The sequence below is a fragment of the Vombatus ursinus genome, unplaced genomic scaffold (genome assembly GCF_900497805.2).
Source record: "Vombatus ursinus unplaced genomic scaffold, bare-nosed wombat genome assembly UNPS02014779.1, whole genome shotgun sequence".
Taxonomy (NCBI): Eukaryota; Metazoa; Chordata; class Mammalia; order Diprotodontia; family Vombatidae; genus Vombatus; species Vombatus ursinus.
The window spans coordinates 64601069-64627438 of record NW_020954557.1 but is presented as its reverse complement, the minus strand read 5'-3'; the positions used below and the strand labels follow the sequence as shown (position 1 = coordinate 64627438).

General features: G+C 35.2%; 1 protein-coding gene across 1 annotated transcript in view; it reads left to right on the top strand.

Annotated features, from left to right (window-relative positions):
* Positions 1-6314, top strand: part of LOC114045933 (G protein-activated inward rectifier potassium channel 1) — a 197891-nt gene extending 191577 nt beyond the window's left edge. The window contains exon 3 of the mRNA XM_027866145.1: positions 5726-6314. Within this exon, the coding sequence (XP_027721946.1) occupies positions 5726-6312 (587 nt within the window). The 3' untranslated portion in view covers positions 6313-6314. The remainder of the gene's footprint in view (positions 1-5725) is intronic.
* Positions 6315-26370: the final 20056 nt, after the last annotated feature.

Here is a 26370-nt window from a genome sequence, read left to right as displayed (position 1 = left end):
CAGGCACTATGCTAAGCACTTTATAATTATTATCTCATTTGATCCTCACAACAACCCTGGAAGTCAAGTGCTATTATTCTCCCCAATTTACAGATGAGAAAACTGAGGTAAAAAGAGGTTAAGTGATTTGCCCAGGGTCAGACAGCTAGTAAGTATCACAAGCCAGATTTAAACTTAGGTGTTCCTCACTCCACATAGCTACCCAAAGACTGACCCTTACTTGAAAAAACAGTCTTCCGTAGCATGTGGATCTTGACTGGGAAACGTTTTGGTTTCCTCAATATGTGTCACCTCTCTGACAAAGACTCTTATCCTCCCAGTATATCCTCTTGTTCAGAAAATGCTGTCAGTGCTCCTTTACTCTCCTAGACACTAATGAAGCTACATGTTGTATATTCACAAGTAAAGGGGACATTTCTAAGACACTTGAAATATTTTTTATTTAAATTAAAAAGAAAGTCCCAAAGCAAAATAAAAGAAAGAAATTACACTCAGAAAATGAGCATGTGGAGCCATATAAAATATGTAGAAAAGAGACAAATTGACCTGTAGTCCCATTTATTTAATTCAAAGGGGAAGAGAGGCAGCTGTAGAGTTAGAAAGACCTAAGTTCTAGTGTCTCCTCTGAAAAATATTGCTGTGTGACTCCTGGCTAGTCACTTAACTTCTCTATGCCCCAGGCAATTTTCTAAGGCCAGAAGTTGCAAGGGAGGTGCTGACTAGCCTTAGTAAAAGGACCTGCCTGGCCTAAAAAACACTTTTTTAAGATCATAAAAAAATAAGCAAAAAAGCTCTTCTCCTTTGCTTTCACAGAGCTCAGAGTTTCTGCAGTCTTGCAGAAGCAAGAGAGGAATACTTGAAGGAATGTGGAGTAAAAGTAGAGAATTAATTACGAAATGGAGTAATGTAGAACTTTAATGTATGCCTAGAGAAGCCTCTCCATTAAACATGATTTGTTTGAAGAGAGCATCTTCTGTTAGTTTGCCCAAAGAAAAGTATACTTAAAATTCTGTAAGACACTAAAGATAGTTATGAAATTATTTGAAAAAAATGTCCAAAGATAGATAGGAAAGAAATAATACAAATTCCTTTGGATTATTCTTGTAAAAGAATAATTTTTTGTAATTTTGATGAGTTTACGTGATTTTTTAAATTGATATCTTCCCTCTCCTCTCTGATTACTTTTCTTCAAGTAGTTATGACATGGATTACATTCATGAACAAGAGGTTCAGGCATAGCGATTTGGTGGGAAAGGAAGAGTATTCAAGATTCAGAGTTTTGACATTAGTTTCAGGTGTTAATGAGGTGCAAAGTGCAACTATTTCTCTAGGTGACTGAAGTAGAGTTGGAAATTTAGGTCATATGAGTTGAACAGCTTAATGCATTAAGGGACCATGTTGCATGTTAGAACATCATCAGTATGACTACTGAAGTCACCAAGAAAGAGAGAGTAGAGAGGAAAACAGGTCAGCATCTGCACATTATTTTCAAAAATGGCTCTGGTTCCATGTTTAGGGCTAAAGCCAACTGCTACAGTCATGGAGGAAAGTGGAAGAGTAATAAAAGAAAATGACATGGTTTTGGACAAGGTGACAAAATCAAGTGGCTTAAACTTGTAAAGAAGAGGATTTGTGGAATGATGGTTGTAAAGTGAGAATTTTAAAATGGAAGTGGTGTGCAATAATTTTGCTACATCCTCCTACTGACTGTGAGTTGGAGATGGAGGAGAGAGCAGTCAACAAGGGAAACGGTGGAGAGAGTCAGGTTCCAGTTAATGCCAAGAGATGTAAGGAATTCAGAGTTAAGAGATCTAGAATGAAAAAGATGTTGCTGATAATAGGACATGGCTTTTTAAGAGGATTCATTGTTGGCAGAGGAGAATAGGAACTTGAGAAAGGTAGAGCTGTGGCCAAATCAAAACAGGACTTTGGGAAGACAGCAAAAGAAAACCAGGATTTTGGTTTTTTGTTTTGTTTTTGGGGGTGGTTTTTTGTTTTGTTTTTTTGCTCAGACACATGTAAAAAAAGAAAGATTACAGCAATAGGATTTTGGATATTGCTAGTCATGGTATATGGGGAATGTTATTAGGCAAAAGTTTATGTTATAAATCAACAGTTAGAGTATTAGTGTAATGGACCCTAAATGATCTTATTTCCTAAATGGATCATCCATTCACACAGTTGAAGAAGGTTAAGGGTAAAGGGCATGAAAACCCAGATATTGTTGGAGGCTTTTGGTGATTCTCTTTCCCAGGTTGAATGCCTGCTTCAATGATTGTAGGGGCAAAGGTCAAAGAGGCCAAGAGAGCAGTGAAAGTGGAAGTAATGAATCTGGAAAATTAAAAAATATATATATCTCATACTCTTAAGCCAGCATCTCCAAATTACCTTAAGAAATGATTGCTTCCTTCTCTACATTTGATTCTTTATGCATATCAATAAAAGGAGTCTTCAGGTGGAAGTATAATGAAGACTTAGAGATCTCAATTGAGAAACTCTTTTAAAAGTCACAGGCAAAGTATACCAAGACAAAAGCTTTTTTCCTTGTTTGGTCCCAATCTCAGTATTAGTTCCTATTTAATCAGACCCATATTTTTTGAAATATGTTATCTGATTTCACTCAAAATATGAACACAGACATTTGCAACCTTGGCAACTCTTCTGAAATATACCCCTTTAAGCCATTGTTGCCTGGAGCAAAAATTGAGGAATATCTTTAAATGAAGCCTTTATCCTAAATGACACTTAAGATTGCATCTAGATCTAGGTCAATATACCTATGATCTAATCTATCATTCTCATTTAATAGACAGCATTATGATTTCTTTTTATATAGTCCCACATACTCATTTTCTGAGTGTAATTTCTTTCTTTTATTTTGCTTTGGGACTTTCTTTTTAATTTAAATAAAAAAATATTTCAAATGTCTTAGAAATGCCCCGTTCACTTGTGAATATACAACATGTAGCTTCATTAGTGTCTAGGAGAATGTAGGGGTACTGACAGCATTTTTTAAGCAAGAGAATATATTGGGAGGAAGAGAGTATTTGTCAGAGAGGTAACATATATTGAAGAAACCAAAACATTTCCCAGTCAAAATACACATGCTATGGAAGACTGTTTTTTCAAGTAAGGGTCAGGCCTTTTTGCATAAACTTCCACCTAGTTTTTACCTCTTTCCCCACTAATTCTACCACCACCATTGGTTTCACTGGGGATCAGAGGGAGAGACCTTAATGGTGTACTCAAAGAAGTTCAGAATTAATGTCACAACTCTTTATAGCCCAGGACATTGTAGTTTGGAAGAGATGAGTTAAGGAACATGGTAAAGTCTAGAAAGTGCTCTGGTGTAAGGACAGGAGAAGGGAAGATAAAGCTTTACGTGGTTATTGTTTTCCTTTCATTTTCCTTATTCTTCTTGAATACCATGAACCAAAGTGAATTCTATCACCTAGCATTTATATTCAGAAACATTAAACATTGTTCAGCTCTTTAAATTGGACTAAATATATACCTGATGGAAAGTCAACTTTTATTCATCTGGGGCAGAGTATAATAGAAGTAGGTTCATCTCAATATAAGGAAAAACTTTCTATCAATTAGACATAGTTGGATTACATTCAGAGGTATCAATTACCCTCAGCTGAAATTTTCAAGCAGAGAGTGGGTGTAAACAGTGTTAATAATAAAACAATTTATATAATACTTTGAGTAATAGAAATCATTTTCCTTACAAGAACCTCACGAAGTAGGTAGTAAGTGAAATCACTGAATTTTATAGATAAGGAAACTGAGTCTTAGATATGTTGAGACAGAAAGACAGTCTGTAAGCAATGCTGGGCAAGTGATTTGCCTAAGATCATGCAGTGAATTAGCTCATAGCAGAGTTTAAGATTGAATCCAATTTCCTTAATTTCCAAATCAGTGATTTTTTTTTAATAACAAGGAATGAATTGTGTTTTGTAAGTAGCTTCATGTATTTTAGCTACTTCTTAGTGTCATTGTACTATTGGTTAATACCTGTATAAAGTCTCTTCAGTCTGTAAGATACTTCCCCCCTACACGCACACACACACACACATACTTGAATTAATCAATCTAGTAAACTAGATATTAAGGTCATTTCCTATAATCTCATTGCAACTGTAGAAAAGCTCTTAATCAATTTGAGGAGACAATAGAACTTTGGGACATTAGATGAAAGGTAAATTTTGATTCATTGAGAATATCAAGTCATACCTCTTGAGAGACATAAAAACAGCGAGTCAGATGAGCTATGAGTGCGTCAAGTGGTGAGGGATTCCAGGGTCAGAGGGAATTGCTCTGGGGAACAAGGAAGGAGAGAATCAAAACTCTCTCTGAATGTTAGAAATTTTCTTGAACTGAGGCTTTGAGCTATAGTTGTATTAATAACTTTCTGTCTTATATAAGCTCCATAAAATAACAGTGAGAACTTCATAGATCTGAAGGCAATTGTAACGCCAATATACCAAAGTCAAGCTAATTGTTATAACAGGCTGTGGCTGATTAAATATCTAACCCCCATATCAGCAAGAGGAAGGGAGAAAGCAGAGTAGAGACAAGGTAAAGCCTCTGAGATTCATCTCTGCCCCTTCTAGAAGGAAGGAAGAAATAGAAATTGTCAAGTGCCGTCCACCAGTGTTACAAGGCTGTTTTGCAATTGTTGTAGTTGCTTTGTAGTAGAGAAGGTAAAATCTCTTGATGTGAAATTTAGACATTACCTTTAGATATCTTAATTAATCCATGCTTTCCCTGTCTCTGGTGTCATGGACAATCAAGAATAGAATAGTTCCTGATAATAGGAATGAACACAGTCAGTTCCCTTTAAACAGAAGAGGACATTTTATGAATCAGCATAGTATGTCCTAAATTACGTCTGTCACTGCAAGTTCCATTTTCTCTTTTGTACTAAAATATTGTGTAGAATCTAGAGAATGAATGTAGGTTTCCTTTGGTTGAATTTCATGTCTTGTGTCCTGTAGAAGGAATTTATCATCTTATGAATTAATTTTTGGATTGAGATTAGGCTTCTAAAAGTTTCATATATATATATATGTGTGTGTGTGTGTATATATATATATATATATATATATATATATACACATATTTTTACTTTCCTTTTTCCATAGGTAACTATAAGGTTAATGCTATACTTTCACAGTTCTTGTTTCTTTTATTGTGATCATCTTTATATATTCTAGAATGTTTGGCATTTCTATTTTGTAAGCCACAATTTTATATTGTTAATGGAGACTAGTATTCTTAAATGCGATTTTTCTCCAGAAAAGTGTAAACTGGGTACCCTGGATTCCCAAAACTAATCATCTTCTCTCTTAAAATCAGGATTAGTTGGATCTGACAACTAAGTATGCAGTAGGTATCGTTCAAAGGTAGAAAATAACTACTTTTTTATTAGATTATATATTATATGATATAATGTTCATATATATTACATATACATATGTACATATACACATAGATATAATGTTATAACTGTCATTTTGCTTGCAATGAGGTAAGATAATAGCAAAAATCCATACAGTCAAGCTTCTAACATACTCAATCATTCAGTCTTAAAAATCACATTCTGGAAGCAAAGATTTGCAGTAATAATGTAAATTGGAATTATTGAGTCATGCTGGTTTGATATGTGCTTTTAATTGCCTATCATTTATCAAGTTATTTGTTTTTTATTTTCTTGTAGGGATGACCTGTCAAGCTCGGACTTCATACACTGAAGATGAAGTTCTTTGGGGTCACCGCTTTTTCCCTGTTATTTCCTTAGAGGAAGGATTCTTTAAAGTTGATTATTCCCAGTTCCATGCAACCTTTGAAGTCCCCACCCCACCTTACAGTGTGAAAGAACAGGAGGAAATGCTTCTGATGTCCTCCCCTTTAATAGCACCAGCCATAACTAACACTAAAGAAAGGAATAATTCTGTTGAATGTCTAGATGGAATAGATGACATTAGTACCAAACTCCCATCGAAGTTACAAAAAATTACCGGAAGAGAAGACTTTCCCAAAAAACTCCTAAGAATGAGTTCTACAACTTCAGAAAAGGCCTACAGTTTGGGAGATTTACCCATGAAACTTCAACGAATAAGCTCAGTTCCTGGCAATTCAGAAGAAAAACTGGTATCTAAAACCACAAAGATGTTGTCTGATCCCATGAGCCAGTCAGTGGCTGATTTGCCACCAAAGCTTCAAAAGATGTCAGGAGGTGCAGCCAGAATGGAAGGGAACCTTCCAGCCAAATTAAGAAAAATGAACTCTGATCGATTCACATAACAAAAGCAGACTTTTAGGAATTATTTAAAGTTGAAGTTAGTAGTAGTCCAAATTTTGTCTAATAAAGTAAGCCTCTCCATAGGACAGATTGTGAGAAAGGTGACATTTCCCTGTGTATTCCATGTACCCATGGCAACATTGCTCCTCAAGTAATGCTGACTATGCAGAAAATGGAAATTGTAATGGGGGAAAGTCAAAAAGGACCTGCTATTATTAACTGGCATGTAGTATCACACCAAGCATGCAATAATGTGCAAATTTCACATTTAGTTTTATGGCATGATTCTTAACTATATTTATATTGTACATTCTGAAAAATATTTAAGGAGGTATTACCCTCCCCTATATTTCTAAAGTGTATAGTAGACAAATGAGTGGATAGCTTTCAGGGCACACTACAATTTTAAGTTAACATATATACATATATGTATGTGTACCTATGCACATATATACATGTACATATATATTTGTGATAGAGATTGTATTGTTCTGTTCAATATAATAGTCCTGCTGCATGTTTACTTTCTTAGAATGCTAAGTTTATTGGCATTACAAAATTATTAACCAGTTACTTGAGCCTTAAATTATTTGTCATTTTAAAATTTGATTTAATGTTTGTTTCAGTTTATCTGTCATTTAGGATCACGGGAGGCTTTCGCTTATGCTTTAAAAGAAGCATTCACAAAGTTTGTACTATTTTAGGGCTGTGCAAATGATGACCCTATAGAGTTAACTTTTTAAATACAAGTTACAAATATGCAGTGATATCACTATATAAAGTGTCTTTATGATTTTTTTTTTACAAATGATGTGAAAATGATAAAAACGAGGAAATGTTGCTTGATTTGACATCTGCAGAATTTGGCCCCTTTCCTGGAAAGGTTAATCTTGTTTCTTAAAATGTTGTGAAGTTTTAAATAATTATATTTTCTAAAAATATCAAAAGGCTTACATTCTCAAACAGCTTCATACAGGACCCAGCACATGAACAAATGCTGAATCATTATGGTAATAATTAGGAGTCAAGTTACTTTGAATATGTCAGAATCTGATTACAAGTTCAGTGATGAATGCTTCCTATTGCAGCCTGAATCAGTTGGATCCATATAAACATTATGGTGTGAAATTTTTCTCATTTTTAAAACAAGCAATTATCTCAAACAAGGTGACCATTTAATGATGAATTATGATAAATATTTATCCATAACAAATGTATAGGTCTTATTTTATTTCAATTTTTATTCTTTTCCTCTGCTAAGTAGTTTTATTGTTTATTGCCCTCATTTTCTCTCTCACTTCAGCAACTTCTCCAGTTCATTGATTCCATTGATTTGGACAGGAACTTTTTGTACAGAAGAAATATATGGGGTTGTGGAAAAAAATTAAAATCTAATGTAATAAGAATACTTTCAGAACAGAGTATAAGCAAACTTTTGGCTCCATTAGGCTCCCTGCTGTAAACTAGTCCAATCCAGCATGTATTTCCTTTAGGTACCTAGCATATGCAAAGACTATGATTGGTACTATGGATACAAAGATTAAACAAGAGACATTCTCTGACCTTCAGGAGCTTACATACTATAGCAGAGAATGTAAACATTTAAACTAGTAAGTATATACATGTTTATTTGAAGAGGAGGAAGGAGAAAGTACTAATTGCTATCAGGATCATGAAATACAATGAGTTGGCACATGAACTGAGACTTGGCCAATAGTATTTTCCTAACCCCAACTTCTGAAACTCTTTAATAGTTGGCATGAAGTTGTAGTTACCAATTATTGGAATACCTGAGACAATGATTTGGAATGCATGAGTGAGGCAGCAGTTTGAGGAGGTAACCATAGTACACCTTCACTGCATCTTTATGGCCCTGTTCATAAGAAGCAATCAGTGATAAAAAGGGCATAAAGAGCAATGATGTACCTTACTTCTGGTTTTCTTTATTATAAAAGGATTGTGTGTATATAGTCTGACTCAGTGACTTCCTAAGGATCATAGATTTAGAGCTGGGAGGGACCATAAAAGACATTATCAGATCCAGCTCCCTCATTTTACAAAAGATGAGGAGACTAAAGGTGAGAGTGGGTAAGAAACTTGCCAAGGATCACACATTGGATTCAAACTAAGGTCATCCTGACATCTGGTCCTGCTCTCTATCATTATGCACATATTATTGCTCAGTAATTCAGTGGGACTGGTTCATGTTCCCTCTAACACTCGTATAGTTATTTTGGATGTAGTTAGTAGGGTAAATGATATTTTGTTTTGTAGAAAAGCAGTATAATTTAGTGCAATGGTTCTCAAAGCGTGGAGGTCCTAGAGCCCTTTTCAGGAGAGCCTACAGGTCAAAACTATTTTCATAATAATACTAAGACTTTAGTTTTAATTTCTAATATGGTAAATACCTATAACGAGAACCCAAATAAACAAAAATATCTTTGAGGGGAGGAGTTTCTCAGTAATTTTTAAGAATATAAAGGGGGTCCTGAGACCAAAAAGTTTGAGAACCAAATAATAAATAGAGGCCCAGCTGTGTGATAAGTCACTTGATCTTTCAAGGCTCCTGGCAACTCTTTAAAGATTATATATTAAAGAGGTCTTGCTCATCTTGTATCAATGGATGAATTTTCAAGCTCTGATGAAATGTCACACACACACACACACATACACACATAACTGATTAGGGTGATAACTCATAATATTAAAACCGAAAAATCAGGACGGGCAAATTTCCCACTGAATGAACCGACATTAGTTCCCTTTCTCCCAGTGTCAACTCCCCTTACACGAGTATCTGAGTATCCAAAATGTGGTTTATTTATGTAAGAATAGAGATACAACAGGATATTATGAATCTGTTGGGGTCAGGTGATTAAAAGTAGTCATCAAGCATTCATTAAGCACTTAATATGAGTCAGTCACTGAGCTAAACACTGGGCATACAAAAAAAGGTAAAAATATATTGCTTGGTCTCAGGAGTTCAAATTCTAATGGGAGAGATAACATGCAAAGAAATGTACATACAAGATGTGTACACTGTAAATGGAAGGTAATATCAGAGGAAAGGCATGCTTTAGTAATTACTCAACATTGACTGTCCATTGTATACAGAACCCATTCCAATCTCTCTATTTTAACTCACTTGCTGCAGAAAATGAATAGAATATGTGTGTGTTGCAGGTAGAGGTGATTTTTTCTTATTGGTGAATGTTGCCTTATATGAATGACAGATGTCATTTCCAGAAAGGCATTCTCTAAAGTACATTTTTACATGTGACTTATTTCTAAGATCTCTCTATTTCAGATGGATTCGTCTGAGTGAATCTTGTTTGTTCTTGTTGTCGCTTTTTGTGATATAGCACTTTGCTTTCTAGGATTGGGGGTGAGAGACGCCCAGGGTAGTTATGTCATTCTCAATGAATTCATTGCTATGAAACAGAACTGTGTTCACAACTATACTGAGTATAGTTAACAGAGAAATGGTGCCCTTTTCTCTCACTTCACCAGTTATTGGTTCTCTCTGACCTCTAGTCCAACCAAGTTATCTTATTTCCAAATTGTTCAACCTAGAGGCCTCTTGTCAAAGTGATTTCTTGGAACTTGTGTTTAGTCTGTGTATGGCACCCTTCCTTAGCACAGAGGCCTTATGCTCTTTTATGGACTGAATAAAATAGAAATCTCTGGGCACTGTCACTTGGCAGATTTTGTGAGACTTACGCCTTGGGAAAGAGTTTAAGAGATAAAGCAAACCTGCATCAAGATGATCTTTGGCCCATTGGTGTTGTGGTCAGTATTATACACACTGGAAGGAAACCCTCTGACTCTACAAAATGTTTGATGAATTGAATAATCCTACTTAAGTTAGCTACTGCAAAATGCTCCCTATTCATAAAGTTCTCATGTTGCAGAACCCATCAAAATGAACATGTTCCAATCTGATTCATCCAAATGCTGTAAATAAATAAATGAAATAAAATAATTTTGATAATTTGTGTCTTCAACTTAAAAAAAATCACATGTGAATTCATATCTTAGCCATCTGGTATGACATGAAAATACATTCTTGAATGAGTATACTGAAAGTAACAAACAGAGAGTGATTCTGTTTTAATTTTTAACTTATGGAAGGTTCTTAATTAACTAGTACAATGTACTTCGTTGTCCCAGTACATAAGCCACTCACTTCCTGGTAGTAAGATAGGCACTTAGGCAAATTGGATCTTTGAGAGCAGACAAGGGCCACTTAATGCATGCTTGCTACTAAGGAACAATTTAGAAAGTGTCCAAAAGCTGGCTCATGATCTATTTGTAAGACTACTACTGTTTTTTCTCTTACAGTTCTGCCCAGCCTGAGGGCTTAACATTATAAAGGCGGTTCAGATTAACTGCACAGCAGGTCTGTGTTCTCTACTGTGGAATCTATGCTTGAATTATACTGTAAATTGTACATATTTAAATTAAAATCAAAATAATTGCATTTTCTGGCATGCAATCTCTAATTACATAAATGTACAAGTTCATTTGGGTTATACAGAATATACACTCTTGTACTCAATACTGCAAGCTCAGTTTTATCAAAGCTTTATTAAACTTTCAAAACATTGTTGGGTTTAATTTTTACAGTGTGCTTGTCATTTTTGCACTTTCCATCAGCTGATTATTCTAAGATTCTCTGGGGTAAGTTTAATTGTGGTAAGGTTTAATACCCCTGAGATATAGTAATCTGATCAAAGTTGTTTCCTGTAAGAAAATGGCGGAGGGGGGAAGCTTTTTTTTTCTCTTGCCTTTGTTTCCTGCAGCATTAGAAAGGCATAGAATATTGTGATAGTCTAATATCCTAATTGTACTTTATTCAATAATCCAGTAAAAAGACCAATGAGAGAAAAAAGGTTAAAAAGGCATAGGTTTATTAAATCTCAAGGAGAGAGATAAGACATGAATAACTTTAAAGAAATTGGATTTACATACTGTTTCATTTATACCAAGGATTCTTAACCTTTTTTTTTCCTGTCGTACATTGCTCTGGCAATCTGGTGAAGCCTATACATCCCTTCTCAGGATAATTTTTTAAATGAATAAAATAAAATACATAGGATTACAAAGGAAATCAAAGGTTAATGAAGATAAAGATGTATTTTTTCTCCATCCAAGTTTATGGACTCCCCATACCCACTGGTATATACAGAGGGCTCAAAAGAAGTAATTAGTTAAAATTCCATTAAGATTGACTTATCTAGAAGATGAATAAGTTTTAAAACATATGAGTAAGGGGAATTATAGATTCTCAGGCCCTGCAGATCTTTTATGGTATTATTGTTGAACTGTAAGCCCTTTTAGAAGACTCCTACATCTCTGTACTGTACTGAAAATTGAAATGATCTAAAGGACTAATTCAGTGATACTGAAGCCTTATCTCGGTATTTCAGTGTCCTTGGATTCTTGAGAGCTAACCTTAAATATTTTATCTCCCCTATTTGACTGTCAATAGATAAACTTAATTAAGCTTTCTTCCTTTACATAAAAAGGTATCGAAGGGGGAAAAGACTAGTGCACTTTGTGGAAATGACTGCAATTTTAACACAATTTAGCCCAAACATTTTGCTTCAGTATGGTAGTATAGAGGAAGTAAAGGGAATTTAGAAGATAGATTGAATCTTGTAGCATGTTTATGAAGTAGCTAGGTGATACAGTGGATAGAGCACTAGACCTAGAAACAAAAAGACCTGAGTTCAAATCCTGCTCAGACATTTTCTAGGGGTTTGACCCTGGGCAGATGATTTAACCCTTGACTGCCTGTAAAAAGGGGATAATAAAAGTACCCACCACCCAGGGTTGTTGTGAGGCCATAATGAGATAATTTTGTAAAGCTTTTAACAAACCTTGAGGTGCTAGATAAATGCTAGCTAGATGGTGCAGTGGATAGTGTCGTGCCTAGAATCTGGAAGACTCATCTTTCTGAGTTCAAATCTGGCCTCAGATAATTACTAGCTTTGTGATCCTGAGCAACTCCCTTAACACTGTTTGCCTTAGGTTTCTCATCTGTAAAATTAGCTGAAGAAGGAAATGGCAAACCATTCCAGCATTTTTGCCGAGCAAATCCCAAAGAGGGTCATGAAGAGTTGGACAGGACAAAAAAAAAAATGGCTGAACAATATTGTAATTGCTATTATTCACCTATACAGTATTGTAACCTATTTCAAAAAGGGATTTTGTGTACTTCTGGCAACCCTACTGTCCATTCACAGACAGAACAATATAATGCATTGTCTCATTCAATGTATAGCACCAAGCTGGCCATAATGCCTTTAATCAAAAGACACCATGTTGTATACCACCTGACCCTGATTATTCGGGGTTCTTATATTAATCGTTTAAACTAGAAAATAGAACATTTGTGTGCATGAGCAGAGACTTGTTTAAATACTTAAACTGTGCTTTTTCAATCATCTATCCATTTCCTAATGGTTTCATGTGTATTCTTGTATATTTGTGGAAGTTTGGTGAAGAAAGGACTTAGAATGGATGCATGGCTGCAATCAGGACCTGCCATTAGTTTGAGAAACCAGGGAAGACAGAAAGGGAGAAAGTTGTATCTAAACAAGGAGGTAAAAAGGTGAAAGAATGAAAAGACCAAGGTGAAGAAATCCATCCCTGAAGTTTTCTGTCCCATTCCACCTGCTGTCTTCTACTGCTTCCCTGTTTCTCTAGCCTCAGGGAATTTTTAAGGACTAATTGCCAATTAAACAGACTTTTCCATTCAGTCTGGTGGGCCCAGTCTTAAAGTGTCCTTGGAATGAAGCAAAATTGTTAAAATCAGCATCTTTCCAGCTGACAAATTGGGGAAGTTGTAGCCTTCTCAGATGGAGATTTTGCATATTGTCTTCAGGTACTCTTCACTAAGTATTTTAGTGAATGTTTGTTTCCCATGGTATTTATATACCTGAGGGCAGAGCCTTAAACTAGAAATCATTTTAAACAAATAGCATCAATCTGTTCTTCCCTGTTTCCCAAATCAAATTTGCTTGTCAAGTTGGCACAAATTAGATAGATAGATAGATAGATAGATAGTTGTGCGTGTTTGTGCATGTGTGTATGTTTATATGTAGAATGCTTAGCAAACTTTAAAATTATATATAAATGATAGTTGTTGCTATAATTAATGTCATCTTTCCACCCAATTTCTAATCCTCTTCTTTCTCCCCCTTTTTACTAGGAAAGTAGAACTCTCACAAACCATCTTCTGCATCATGCACTAGGCATTTCCTCCTCAAATACATATCCATAAAAACTAAACCAAAACTGCAAAGAGTGAAAAGAATATATTCAGTTTTAATCAGACCCATCCCTGAATTCTTTTCAATTCTGGGCATATGGCCCAATGCTTATTTTCATGGCTGACTTAGTTTTTCCTTTAGAGAATAACTCACACCTCGTGGTTCTCTAGTGCTTTGAAGTTTACAAAAAGTTTTTCTCATAGTAATTTTATGAGATGGATAATGCAAGTATTATTCTCATTTTGTAGGTGGAGCCACTGAGGCTCAAAGAGGTATAATCAACTTCTCCATGTTCATATAGGTAGTGATTTGAACCCAAGTTTCCTGATCCCAAGCCTAATCCTCTTTCAACTACCCCTCACTGCCTCTAATTTAAGTTGTAAATAACCCATTTTAGTTGTTAGGGTCCATTTTCTTTTGGGCCCTTGGGCACCTACTAGCATTGATGAGCTAATATTATTTTTCCTCCTTGCAATATCAGTGACGAAAGGGAGAAAAGGACTTTAGAATAATAAGTATTAATTAGGAGCACTGCTGGTGTGAATGACTGAAAACAAGTTACTTCAAAAAATACAGGACCTCAAGATCCATGATTTAATGACCATCGATATTCCTTCTGAGGTACTGGGAGCAAGGAGTCCACATAGAGAGTCCACTCCTCTATACCTTGGAAGATTCTCTTCATTAAATGCTATGGCTAAATACAATTACCTTTTGAGTTTTCCTTTCTGTGATAATCTTCTCCAGACTTGACTTGGCTCCTTGTACTCAGATGACCAATATGGAGTTGGCTCCTGGGCCTGTTCACAAAGCTTTTCTATCTTGGTGGCACCTTCTAGAGTTTGTTCATAGCCTCTAAGAGTCAAGATTCCCATGCATGCTTTGTTGAGACCTAGAAGGAGGACTTTAGTTAAAGACAAAACAACTATAATTTTGTATTTAAGGCTTAATATCTTATGAGTAGAAACCACAATGTAAGTTCCTTTCCTTCAACTCTGCTCTTAAAAAGCAAAAACAAAAAAAAAAACAAAAAACAAGAATGCTGGTATTTGTTTGCAGTAGGCTAGTCTGAAAGCTTTTTCATACATTTCATGAAGCATGTCATTACCATACAGTAAAGTCATTTGGAATATGTGAATGCCAATGTCTTAGAACTTAATTCTCAAAATAAAATTCAGGTTATTATCCAAGTAAATGATTCCTGAACAGTGTTCTAAAAAGTTGAAAGGGGCTGTAGGAGGGCTCACTGATAAGTTAGATTAAATTTGAGTTTCAGTGGCTGTGAGAATAGAAGTGATAAATCACACACACACACACACACACACACACACACACACACACACACACATATATAATTTAGACACAAGTTCATTCATTAAGCCAAAGGTTTCACCCAGTGTACCATTGCATTAAGCACGGAATGTGCAATCCAGTGAGAATTCTTGTTTGCCTCTTTCAGTGAAAATAAAAGGATTTCTTGTAATAAGAAGTGGCTCTATGGGAAGATGGAGAGGGGAGAGGTAACAAGGAAAATTAAATGATATAAAAATAAAAGATCAATAAATATTTTCAAAATAAATCTTGCATTCCAGTTGTCTTCCTGAACAAAATGCCTTTTAGTGCATATATATCTACATAAACATGTAGGTATATATGTGTATATATATATATATATATATATGTCTGTGTGTGTATGTATGTATATATGAATGTATTTTTCTTTTACCAGATCTGTGATGGGAGGGGCAGGGTGCTTGGGAAAACTTACTCTACTAAATCAGATCCATAATTGGTTGGTAACTTAGAATATGAGATGCCTATGGCACTGAGAGAGAAAGTGACTTGCCCCAGTACATTTTAGAGGTAGCCCTTCAAACTAATTTTTTTTCTTGGATCTAAGGAATCTTCCACTATACCACACTGCCCCTGTACTTTGTACAGAGGAGGCACTTAATAAATATTAATTGAATTAACATTTCTTTCAAGTTCTTAGTAATAATGTTAAACATAGGGAAGTAATATATTGTCCAATCTTTAATTTCAGAAGAATAAAAACTCATTTTCTTTAGTGCTCACAACAGTAATGTTTTTCTTTGTATATAATTGCATACTAAATTTTCATAGTGGAGTCAGGAAGACCTGAGTTCAAATCTGTCCTCAGGCATTTACTAGTTGTGTGACTTAGTCACTTAATGTCTCTTTAAACCCATTGGAGAAGGAAATGGCAAATCACTCCAGTATCTTTGCCAAGAAAGCCTATGGATAGTATGGTCCATGGGGTCACAAAGAGACATAACTTAATGACTGAACAACAGTGAAGATAAGAAGTAGCAGGCCTTCAGTAAGTTGAATTATACTTTAATGGTAAGTACATAATGTCACAAAGCCATTAAGAAGAATGAACAAAATACTTGCATTAGCTATTTCCAATACTTGGAATGTTTTTCCCCCTTACCTCTGCCTCTTGCTTTTCCTGGTTTACTTTAAGACTCATCGCAAATCCTACCTAATGCAGGAGGCCACTCCCAGCTATTCCTGCCCACCCCAACAACACACATGGCTAGTATTTATTAGAAATACACTACATATATGTATGCAGAGTGTACCACACATGTATTCACACACATGTATATACACATGTGCAAGTATGCATTCATATGTATAGTATCTACATAAATATGTACATATTATCTTTCCCATTAGAATGTGAGGTCTTTGCCCAACACATAGTAAGTGCTTTAATAAATACTTATTAAATTACTGACAGAACACTTGGTCCTGCTTTTAGAAATGGATATTAACTCGATGGCAAAGATAGAAAAAGAATGCAAACTATCATTGCAGGGGAAGAACATAAAATTAGTTAGAACTTGAGTCATTGGGTATTTTTGTTTTTCCAGGTACTGGTGGAAAGTTTGGCTTACACTCACTTCCTGCTTTCCTAAAACCTAGCCCAAGTCTGAGAGTCTCAGACTCAGCCCCATGATGGTGAGAAGGCCAAGAGAAGATTTTTGAGCCAATACCTGAGCAGAAAAAAAAAAGTGGGTAGGGAATAAGAAATTTCCTTCTCTTTGGGACAATGCCCAGAACTCCACCACCTTTGTGTCATTGGGGAAATCTCTTAAATCACCTACAACTAAAAAGCATTAAAATTTTCATTGATTTGACAACTGGGGTTTGCAAATATCCTTGAAAAAAATACACTAACTTTCCAGCTGACCTCAGGTAAATAATTTCCCCCAACCCTCACTGGAAATAATTATTTCATCTCTGCCATCTTTGCATTGTCTCTCCTTTTTCCCTTGCACCTCTTCCCCATTGCAACCCCAACAGCCACACCAAATATAAGAGAGTAGCTTAGCTTTCCTCTATTTTCTTTTCCATGTATTTGTGGTAATGTTCAATAGTATCTCCTCTTACCCCACAGAAAAGAATAATTTCCATCAAGATGGTCACCTAGTATAGTCACCTGTAGAAACATTTTAAACATTCTAGAGATAGCTCAATATTTTTAAAGATTAATACTACTTAAATCATTGACTTTAAATTGCATTTTTGAAAGGAAATTTTCTCAAAGATTGAACATATACAAATAAGAATGGCATTCAATATCAGAAAGCATCCCCTCTAAGTATTCAGTGTCTGTGCCTCAATGATTATACCTTACCCCCCCAGTCCAGCCTCTTGTAACCAATGAATCTATAATGAACATGGCATAATGTGTGCATACTTACCAGGGATCATTGATGGACTGTACACATTATATTCGGATTATACTCCTGGAACAAAACCTGAGCAACCTTTAATATATGCCATAAATCAGTTCTTAGCTTTTAGTCTCATAGAGATAGCCATTATATCACAAGCAGTAGAGAACAAAAGAAAGTATTGTCTTTAAGGAGTTTCTACTATGCAGTATTTAAAATCCACAAATTGTTTTGGTATGCCATACAGACATTTTATATCTTCACAAATCTGCATGTTAACCTCCCACATAAAACTATAGCATGACTCAAATCAATCTGTTCATCTCAATCATTAGGAAGGCTGGCTGTTTTAAAGATATTCAGTTTTAAAATCTTTTTCATTTTCAAAAAAATTTACAAATGGAGTTTCCACTTTATGACCTTAATCCCATCCTTCTACTAGGAGTATTTAGCAGCTATCCGATATTAAACTTTTCATTTAGATAAAATGGATATTTTGGAATTACCTGTGGTGTCAGAAAGACCATAAATGGTGAATAATTTCATCAAAACTGCAGGAGAGGCCCCAAAGCAAAAACAAAACCAGAAAACAGAAAAGGAAGGTCCCATTAGGGGAGGTGCTATGTAAAATGTCTATGAATAGGAAATACATTTATTATGTCTGTTTCCAAGCCAACCCAATCAATGATTGAATTAGTATTGACCAATTCCTAAAATGCATTTTTAAAGAACAAAATCATAGCTTCAAAAATTTGACTATGGATGCAATGAATTGTAGTGTATATGAAAAGCTACGTTTTCCCAGAAACTCATGATATGTAAGCAGAGGGATGCAGTAGGAAGGAAAGAAAGGAATACAGAATTGATATCTTATATAGGTATAATTCCTTTTTTAAGAGTTAGGAGTTAGTAGAGGTGTACGTCTTTGTGTGTGTGTGTGTGTGTGTGTGTGTGTGTGTGTGTGTGTGTGTGTGTTATGGGATAGAGAAGGATAGAACACACAAAAACACACAAAACAGATAAGCCTTTGTTCACCAAGACACAAACATGCACACAATGAGCTCTTCAATTGATTAACCCATGGGAAAATGATGGATTGTGGATCAATAATCCTTGAAGTTGAGTTTACACAAGGAAACCAACAACAATTTTAAAAACATAGTTTCTCTCATTCACCACCATGACCTGCATTTTTCATTCATTAATGTTCTATAATACACATACTCGTTTGCTGAGGAGGAGATACTGTTGTAACAACAAACACAAGAGAATCAATCCCAAGTCATGCCCCCAGTCACAAACACATTCCATCTTTCACTGGAGTTTCTAGAACCATGCCACAATGAAAATGCCTTTTATGTATAGCCAGGGCCAGTGATTACTATGCACAATAGAAATAGATTTATAGCCTCATAGATTTAGAAAGGACCTCAAAAACTATAGTTGGTTCAGCATAATCATAACTACATGGATCTTGGTCAATGAAGTTGACCAAGGCATATACAATATTCCTGCCACTTCCGACATAGGCACAAGGCAAGCCATGTTCTATTCATAACTACCCAGTATCAGTTTACTATAAAAGAAACCAAGTTGTAAAATGTGGTTGCTTGTGTTTCTCACTTTTGAATGGAAAATTATATAGGGAAGTTTATCTTTGAACAATAATTGAAGTACATCTCTGTGGGAATCATATTCCTTTGAAATGCAGAGATCCTGCTACAAAACACTTACAGTCCTGTGAAAATTAAGCCATTTTCTTATGCTTCTGCTGCTTTTTATTGATGTAACAATTGGAAACAAATATGTGTAAATTACCCTTAACTGAGGGAAATGCTAATTCCACTTATTGGATAAAACTAATGTATTTAGAGCATGTGAGCATTCTGCATCAGGTGTAACCAAATCATCTGTTTAATGCGGCAGAGATGCAATTGCATCTGTTTTAAACTGAATACATGGTCTGAGAATATAGGCAAATATATTCCTATATTGACCTGAATTTTTCTCCATGCATGAGAAAAAAAATCACTAAACTTATATACACAGAGTGCCTATTATGTGTAAGGCACTATATTTGGAGATGGTTATGTAAAAAATGTATATCAGAACTGTAGCAGAAATGGGGAATCAGGTAATATGGGTCTAACTCCAGGCTATTCTTTTCACTTACTGTGTGATTTGGGGCAAGTTCTCTAAACTCCCGGGGTTTCAGTTTCCTCAGAAAATTGGACTGGGTGACTATTAATGTCCCTACTGACTTCCAATCTATGAATCTAGATTCTAAAACAAAATTATCCAAATAGAGTAAAACACACATCACTTTTGTCATAGGCCAATCGTGCAGGGAAATAGAAGAAAGAAGGTGGAAAAAAAAAATGAAGGTGATTACACTACATATACAAGAAAAGGATTTTTTCCTCCCTTGAGTACATGCCACAAAAAACAATTGATTGTTTTTAGTAGGGCTTACTACTTTCACAATTCCAAGTGAACAAATTCCCATGGTATGGTGCTATTCAGCATAGTTAACAAGAACATGCTCCCTCTTGTTTCTTTTATGTTTTCTAAAAGGAGCCAGAAGTATAAGATGTCCCACAGATGATCCAGAAGATACCCCACTGCTCTCTAAGTCAGTTCAGTCTTTTTCAGCTTTGTAAATTATTTCCAGAGAAATGATATATGTCTAAATCTGGGGAGAATTTTTCCTGAAATTGTACCTGGAATTTAGTAGGATAATGATAATGATGATGATGACTACAACAATAATGAAACAATGACTAGTATTTATATAGCAACTATTATGTGCCAGGCCCTGTAGGTAGAGGAAATAAATTCTTGGGTGATATTGTTGAAAGTTGTTGATAAAACAATTCTATTTTGTCATGGAGAGGACACCAAAGACTTATTCCAAATGATAATTTCAAAATTTTTCCCCAGCATATATAGTTTGATAAGATCAAATGCTATATAATGTGTAATGGACCATGAGTCTGAAAAACCTGAGTTTAAATTTAGCCTCTGACAAGAGCAAGTGACTTAACTTCTTAGTGCCTCAAGCAACTAAGTCTAAGTCTAAGACAAATTGTCATTGTGTAGGTGGAGGGAATTTTCATGCCAGAAGTTACATACATGAGTGAAATCACAGGTTCAGACCAAAACATCATATGCATATATACATGAATATATATGTATATATAAAATACATCTATTGTGTATGTGTGTATGATACATATATGCACATGTAAAATGTAAAATACTTGAGTAGTAGCCATTGACATGGTCTGTACCTGTCATTTCATAGGTGCAGGAAACTATTGGCAGGAAATTATCTTCAATGATGCAGATCCAGCCACATATCTGTAACTTAGAGTCCTAGACTGTTATCAGGGATACTGAGAAGTTAAAAGATTTGCCCACAGTGCTACAACTTGAAGGTATCAGCAGTCCAAGATTTTAACCCATGTTTCCCTGATTCTAAGACCTACCCTCTACCTGGAATGCTATGCCAAACTACCTCAGAAAAGTCTCCGTGCATATGCATGTAGCCAGTCTTATGATAAACTGTACAGCGTATTGAATAAGAATGAACTGATTATAAAACCAGCTTTTGGGGATTAATACCTAAAATCATGCACAAAAATAAAATCCGCATCCCTAGAAACAGTAATGGAATTATACCAATTTTTAGACAAATTCATAAAACAACTATGTACCAATTTCAATATAGATACAACTTTTGTCACTTTTTTCTCCTTCTAATTCTTCATCTGTGTAGGAGTTAGGAACAGATTTTGTATGCTTGTTAAATTGAAATATTTCCATTAATAAATTATTCTTTTGCATATTCACAAGCTTTCCATTTTCAAGTTGCTATTTCTTTTTTTTTTCCTATAGAAGACTCCAAGCATTGTAGCTAGTACATGGTCCCACCCAGGGTAATGGATTCAATTATTGATTTTTTTTTTAATAGTTCTCACCCTGGAAGCAGTTTTACAACTGGCTTGCTGATTATTTCCCTGCTATTTTGGAAGAGTGCAGTCCAATAAAAAATTATATCCAGGGTACATTTCACTCAGTTGAGAAATCACAAATTGCTGCTTTTATTTCTCATCCTGCTCTCCTGACTAAAGAAAATAATGCAAACCCTTTATAGATCCAAGTTGTTCTCAAGTGTAAATGTTTAATAAATAGCTCAGACTCTGGGCTTAGTTTTTATATCAGATCCTAAAGATGATCACTTTAATAGTAGGGAGAATGGCAAGGGTTGATTATTGAGCTTTGTGTTTAATTACATATCATTTAGAAAGTGGCTTAAAATCCATTTCCTGTAGTGTGTAGTGTTGTTTGTAGAATACTAAACATTACTTAATTATGTTGACTTGCTAGTGTTTACATCTAAATGGCAAAGCAAGAGATGCTTTATTACATGTGGGCTTCCCTAAGACAGAAGTTTTAATACAGGTTTTTTAATACAGGTTTAATACAAGTTTTTAATATAAGTTTTAATACAAGTTTTAAATACAAGTTGTAAATACAAATTTTTAAGTCCCTAAGGGAAGAGGGATTTACACAGTACTGAAAGTATAAAGCAGAAAACTAGATGTGGCAAAAATAAAACAGCAGGTAGAGATAAAAGTAGTTCAATAATGTGGAAGGGAAAATGTTTGTTATTCAGCACAAACAGAAGACAATGTAATAAGAATGGAAATACAGAGTAAGATAGCATTATATTAAAAAAGCAAGCATGCAATAATGATGGGAAGGGCCTAGTGATGGTTCAGAGAATACAAGGCTTGGAAAGAGGCAAAAGTTTTCCTATAGGTATTGATCTGGAGTGCTTGGTTAATGAGATCCCTGTGACAGGTTTTCCTTTATTCCAGTAAAGATGGTTCATTGATATTAGATGTAGAGAAGGAGGACATGTGATAATCAGTAATGTAAAGTCAGGAGATAGAGAAGGAAATGAAAACTTTAGATTAAAATGCTGCTTTGGGGAGCAAAGGCAGTCAGAAGATTAATAATGAATTTCAAAGTTAATTAGTCTGTTTTAGATTAAGAGTTCTCTGTTATCTAAACCTCAAAGGCTTTGGGAGGAAGTTGTTTTTGTTTTTTTAAAGCTGTATCTCCAAATCAGACCAAGCTGAATTTTCCCTTCACAACATATCTCTCTTCCAAGGCAGAGATGTCTATATGTAAGTATTATAGATGTCACATCTAACCCAAATGCTACCTGAAGCATGATTTCCTCTACAATCTCCCTGACAAGTGTTATCCAGAGAATAGTGATGGAAAATGCACTGTCTTGTAAAGCAACTCTTTCCATTTTCATAAAGTTCTAATTGTTCCAGTACAATAAAATGTGGCAAGGCCCACATGTATTAAGGTCTGTCCCCCATATGTGTCATGGGAGTGTCATTGTGTGGCTCAAAGAGAGACAGATAGACAGAGTCATTTTCTTCTCCTTTTACCCTTCTCCAAGGGAGATTTTAATTCCCACCAGGAAGGGAAGCAGGAAGTTGGGCACAATGGCCAACTTGCTCTCCTCAGAGAGATGGGGTGCCAGGCTAGAATTATACATACGTACATACATACATACATACATACATATGTATATGTATATATACTTATATATACACAAAGTTATATATGTATATATATTATATATATATATATATATATGTATGTATTTGCTTCTTTAAATAATGGTTGGTCTAGGGATGTGATCAGGTTCAATTTCTGATCGCTCTTTCATTGTTGTAGGTGGGGGGTAATGAGGACTCCAAGCTCTATATCCAAGTCTTGGCTGGTGTTACAAATACAAAAATCATATTAAGTTATTGTGTATTACTAAATGGCTACTACTTATACTGGATGGGTGTTAGAGATATAAAGCTTAGATAAAATATGATCTTGGCCATCAAGAGATCATGTCCCCCTATGCTATAGTTGGGGGATAAGGTCACAACAAATATGATTATTATACACAGCATTTTTCATGATAAAAAAAAAAAGATAAAGTTCTGCTTGAAACCTAGGTGAGAAGATTCAGAGATCAATAGAGAAGGTGATTTGCAAGGAAGGCTTTCTGGAGGAAGTCATATTTGAAATAGGATATAAGGATGAGAAGAAGTTTAAAAAGCTAAAATGGGGAGCAAGAAGACTCTATGCTTAGGGAAATAACCAGAGCAAAGGTGTGAAGACAGAAGAGCACTGAGAATCCTTGGATGACAAAGAGGTGTCAGAATGACTGAAGCTGAGTAACGTGAGATAATACTGGAAAGCTCAAGCAGTGCCAGGTGGTGGACCTAAAAAAGTCATGCAGCAGGTTTTGAATTTTAGCTGAAAATCAACAGAAAGCCACTAAAGAAAGAACTTTAGGCAGATGAGTAACACCACCAATTATATCTAAGAAATATTATTCTGACAGATACAATATGTAGATGAGATGCTAGAAACAGTATAGGTGGAAAGACCCAGAAGACCTATAAAGAAAGTTATTATAGTCATTCATGTGAACAATAATAGGGGACATATATTATGGTACAGACAGTGAGGATCAATTAAAGGGGAGATGTTGCAGAGATGAAATCAGTGGGACTTGCAATTGATTGGATGATAAGAGGTAAAATAGTTCTATAATAATCCATATGTGCTCTGCTATGGGCAGGAATATCAAGTACAGTGCTTTCAATGCTATCCAGATTGTCCTAGAGCAGTTTTAAATTATTAAAGCTTTAAATTGCACCAAGACTTTTGGAACAAATTGTCCCTCTAATAATTCAGCCCCAAACCATATTGACCTTTTTTGGTTGCTACATCACATTATTGAGAAGAACCTGATATAATAGCAATCTATTGGACTTGGAATCAGGAAGGCCTGGTTCAAATCTTGCCTCTCATACTTATTATCTGTGTGACCATGAAAAAATAACTTAACTTCACTATGCCTCAGTTTCCTCATTTGTATAATGAGATAGTTGTACACAATGTACTCTAAGGTCTTTTTTTGTTCTAAATCTATGATTTTATGAGCCTTTGAATCATTCAGATCAATCCACTATTTTCAAAAAGTTTATAATCTAATGGAGGACAGACATTTCCACAAGTCCATATGAAACAAGAAGACTAAGGTAAAGGTAAAGGAGAGGTATGAGCAAAGTGCTATGAGAATTTTGAAGTGAGAGAAATTATTTTTAACTGGGAAAGGAAGGAGAAGTAGGGGTATTCAAGGTCAAGGAAGGAATCATAGGAGAAGTGGCAAATGAGTTGAGCCTTGAAGTCAGGAACCATTTTGTAGAAATAAGTGGGGAAAGAGGAGTCCATTCTAAGCATGAGAATGTCATGATCAAAGAGGTGGTTGTGGGACTAGACAAGGTAATATAGAAGACAGAGTCATCTAATTTAGTTGAAACACAGATTGCATGAAGGACAATGTTAAGAAATAAGGCTGGAAAGGTAGATTGGAGGTAGATTTTGGAGACCATTAAATGTCAGAATCAGGCATCTGTACTTTATTTGACAGACAGTAGGGAGCCCTACAAGTCTTTTGCTACTTTTGTGACCTTGGGTAAGTCAGAGAGCTCAGTTTTCTCATCTCTAAAATGGCTTCTGAGGTCTCTTCCCACTCTGCATCTATAATCCTGTGATACTATGACCTCTAAATTCTCTTCCAGCTCTCTACATGATCCAGAAAGTAGTAGTGCAGGTGGCCCTCATATTCTAAAAAAAAAAGAAAGAAAGAAAGAAAGAAAGAAAAAAAGAAAAAAGTTACTCCCTTTAGTTTGAAGATTCTATAGAAAGCAAGCATTTCATATGACACATATCAACCCTTAATCCATAGATCTCAGCCCTGGGCAAACTTCATACAATTTTTCTAAGTATATATTTAACAGAGAACTCAAGTTCTCCAAATAGTCCATTTTTTTACATTCTGCAAACTTCAGATTCAAAATCCTTTTCAGGATATGCCAATGTCATTATAATGCACTTCAAGAGAGTGTCTATATTCTTTCATCGTACCAAGATTCCAAGGCATCTAATATTTCTCAGAATAAATAGACTACTGCCTCAGGCTTAGAAGTCTTTAGTTATGTAGAAATTGTAAAGGGATTTAACCCACATGTAAGTTGAATTGAAAAAAAAATTTTTATTTAATGAAGTTAAAGACTTACAAACGAACAGAAGAAACAGTAGCATCCTTAGTAATTTAAAAAAAAAAAAGCCATGAGAGGCTAAGGTAAAAGACTCAAACAACATAAATTTTGAGAGAAATATGTGATTGGCCAGGAAGGAAAAAAAATGACAGTTGGGACTGCAGGTATTTCCAGGCACATCATTTTTCAAAGGATGTCATTTTTTTCTTAGGTGAGCTAAATCAAAACTCTATTATTCCTGCTCTCCCATCTTCTGCACGTCTACAAGAAAAACTGCAGGGAAATTGCACAGTGATGTGGGAACTAGAATTATAAAATGAAGCAATTAAATTCCAAAATGAGGTGTTATAAAAGGCTATGGTGAACAATACATTATATCTCTAGGAAGGATATTGTTGCATACTTTGGCATATTCTCCTCATCTGTACTAGATTCTTGCAATGGCAAGTCCAATATTTCATGGTGATTAGGACAACAAACTGAAAGGGAAATTGAGGTTACTATGGGTATTGTTATCTGTACTGTACAGTCAGATCACTGCCCCTGTCCCTTCATTTACAAAAGGGTTTTTGCCCCCCAAATACAATCATATTGCTTCATAAAGTAATCTCCAAATGCTAGCTTTTTCACTCAGCAAAGATCCTGGAGGCAGTAAAAATGGTGTTTGGATGAAAGACAGCACAATACAATACATAAAGAGCTGACTTTGGAATTAGAAAGACTAGGGTTCAAGTTCAGAGTTTTATACTTACTTTCTTTGTGACCCTGGACAAGTCACTTAACCTCTTAGTGCCATCAGGCAATTCTTTAAGTTTTAGAGAATTTGCAGATTTGCACTAGTAAAGAAAATTCCTCTCCAAGAACTCTGTACTCTGATGAAATTATAAGTCCTGTCATGTTTTCCACATCACTCACCTAAT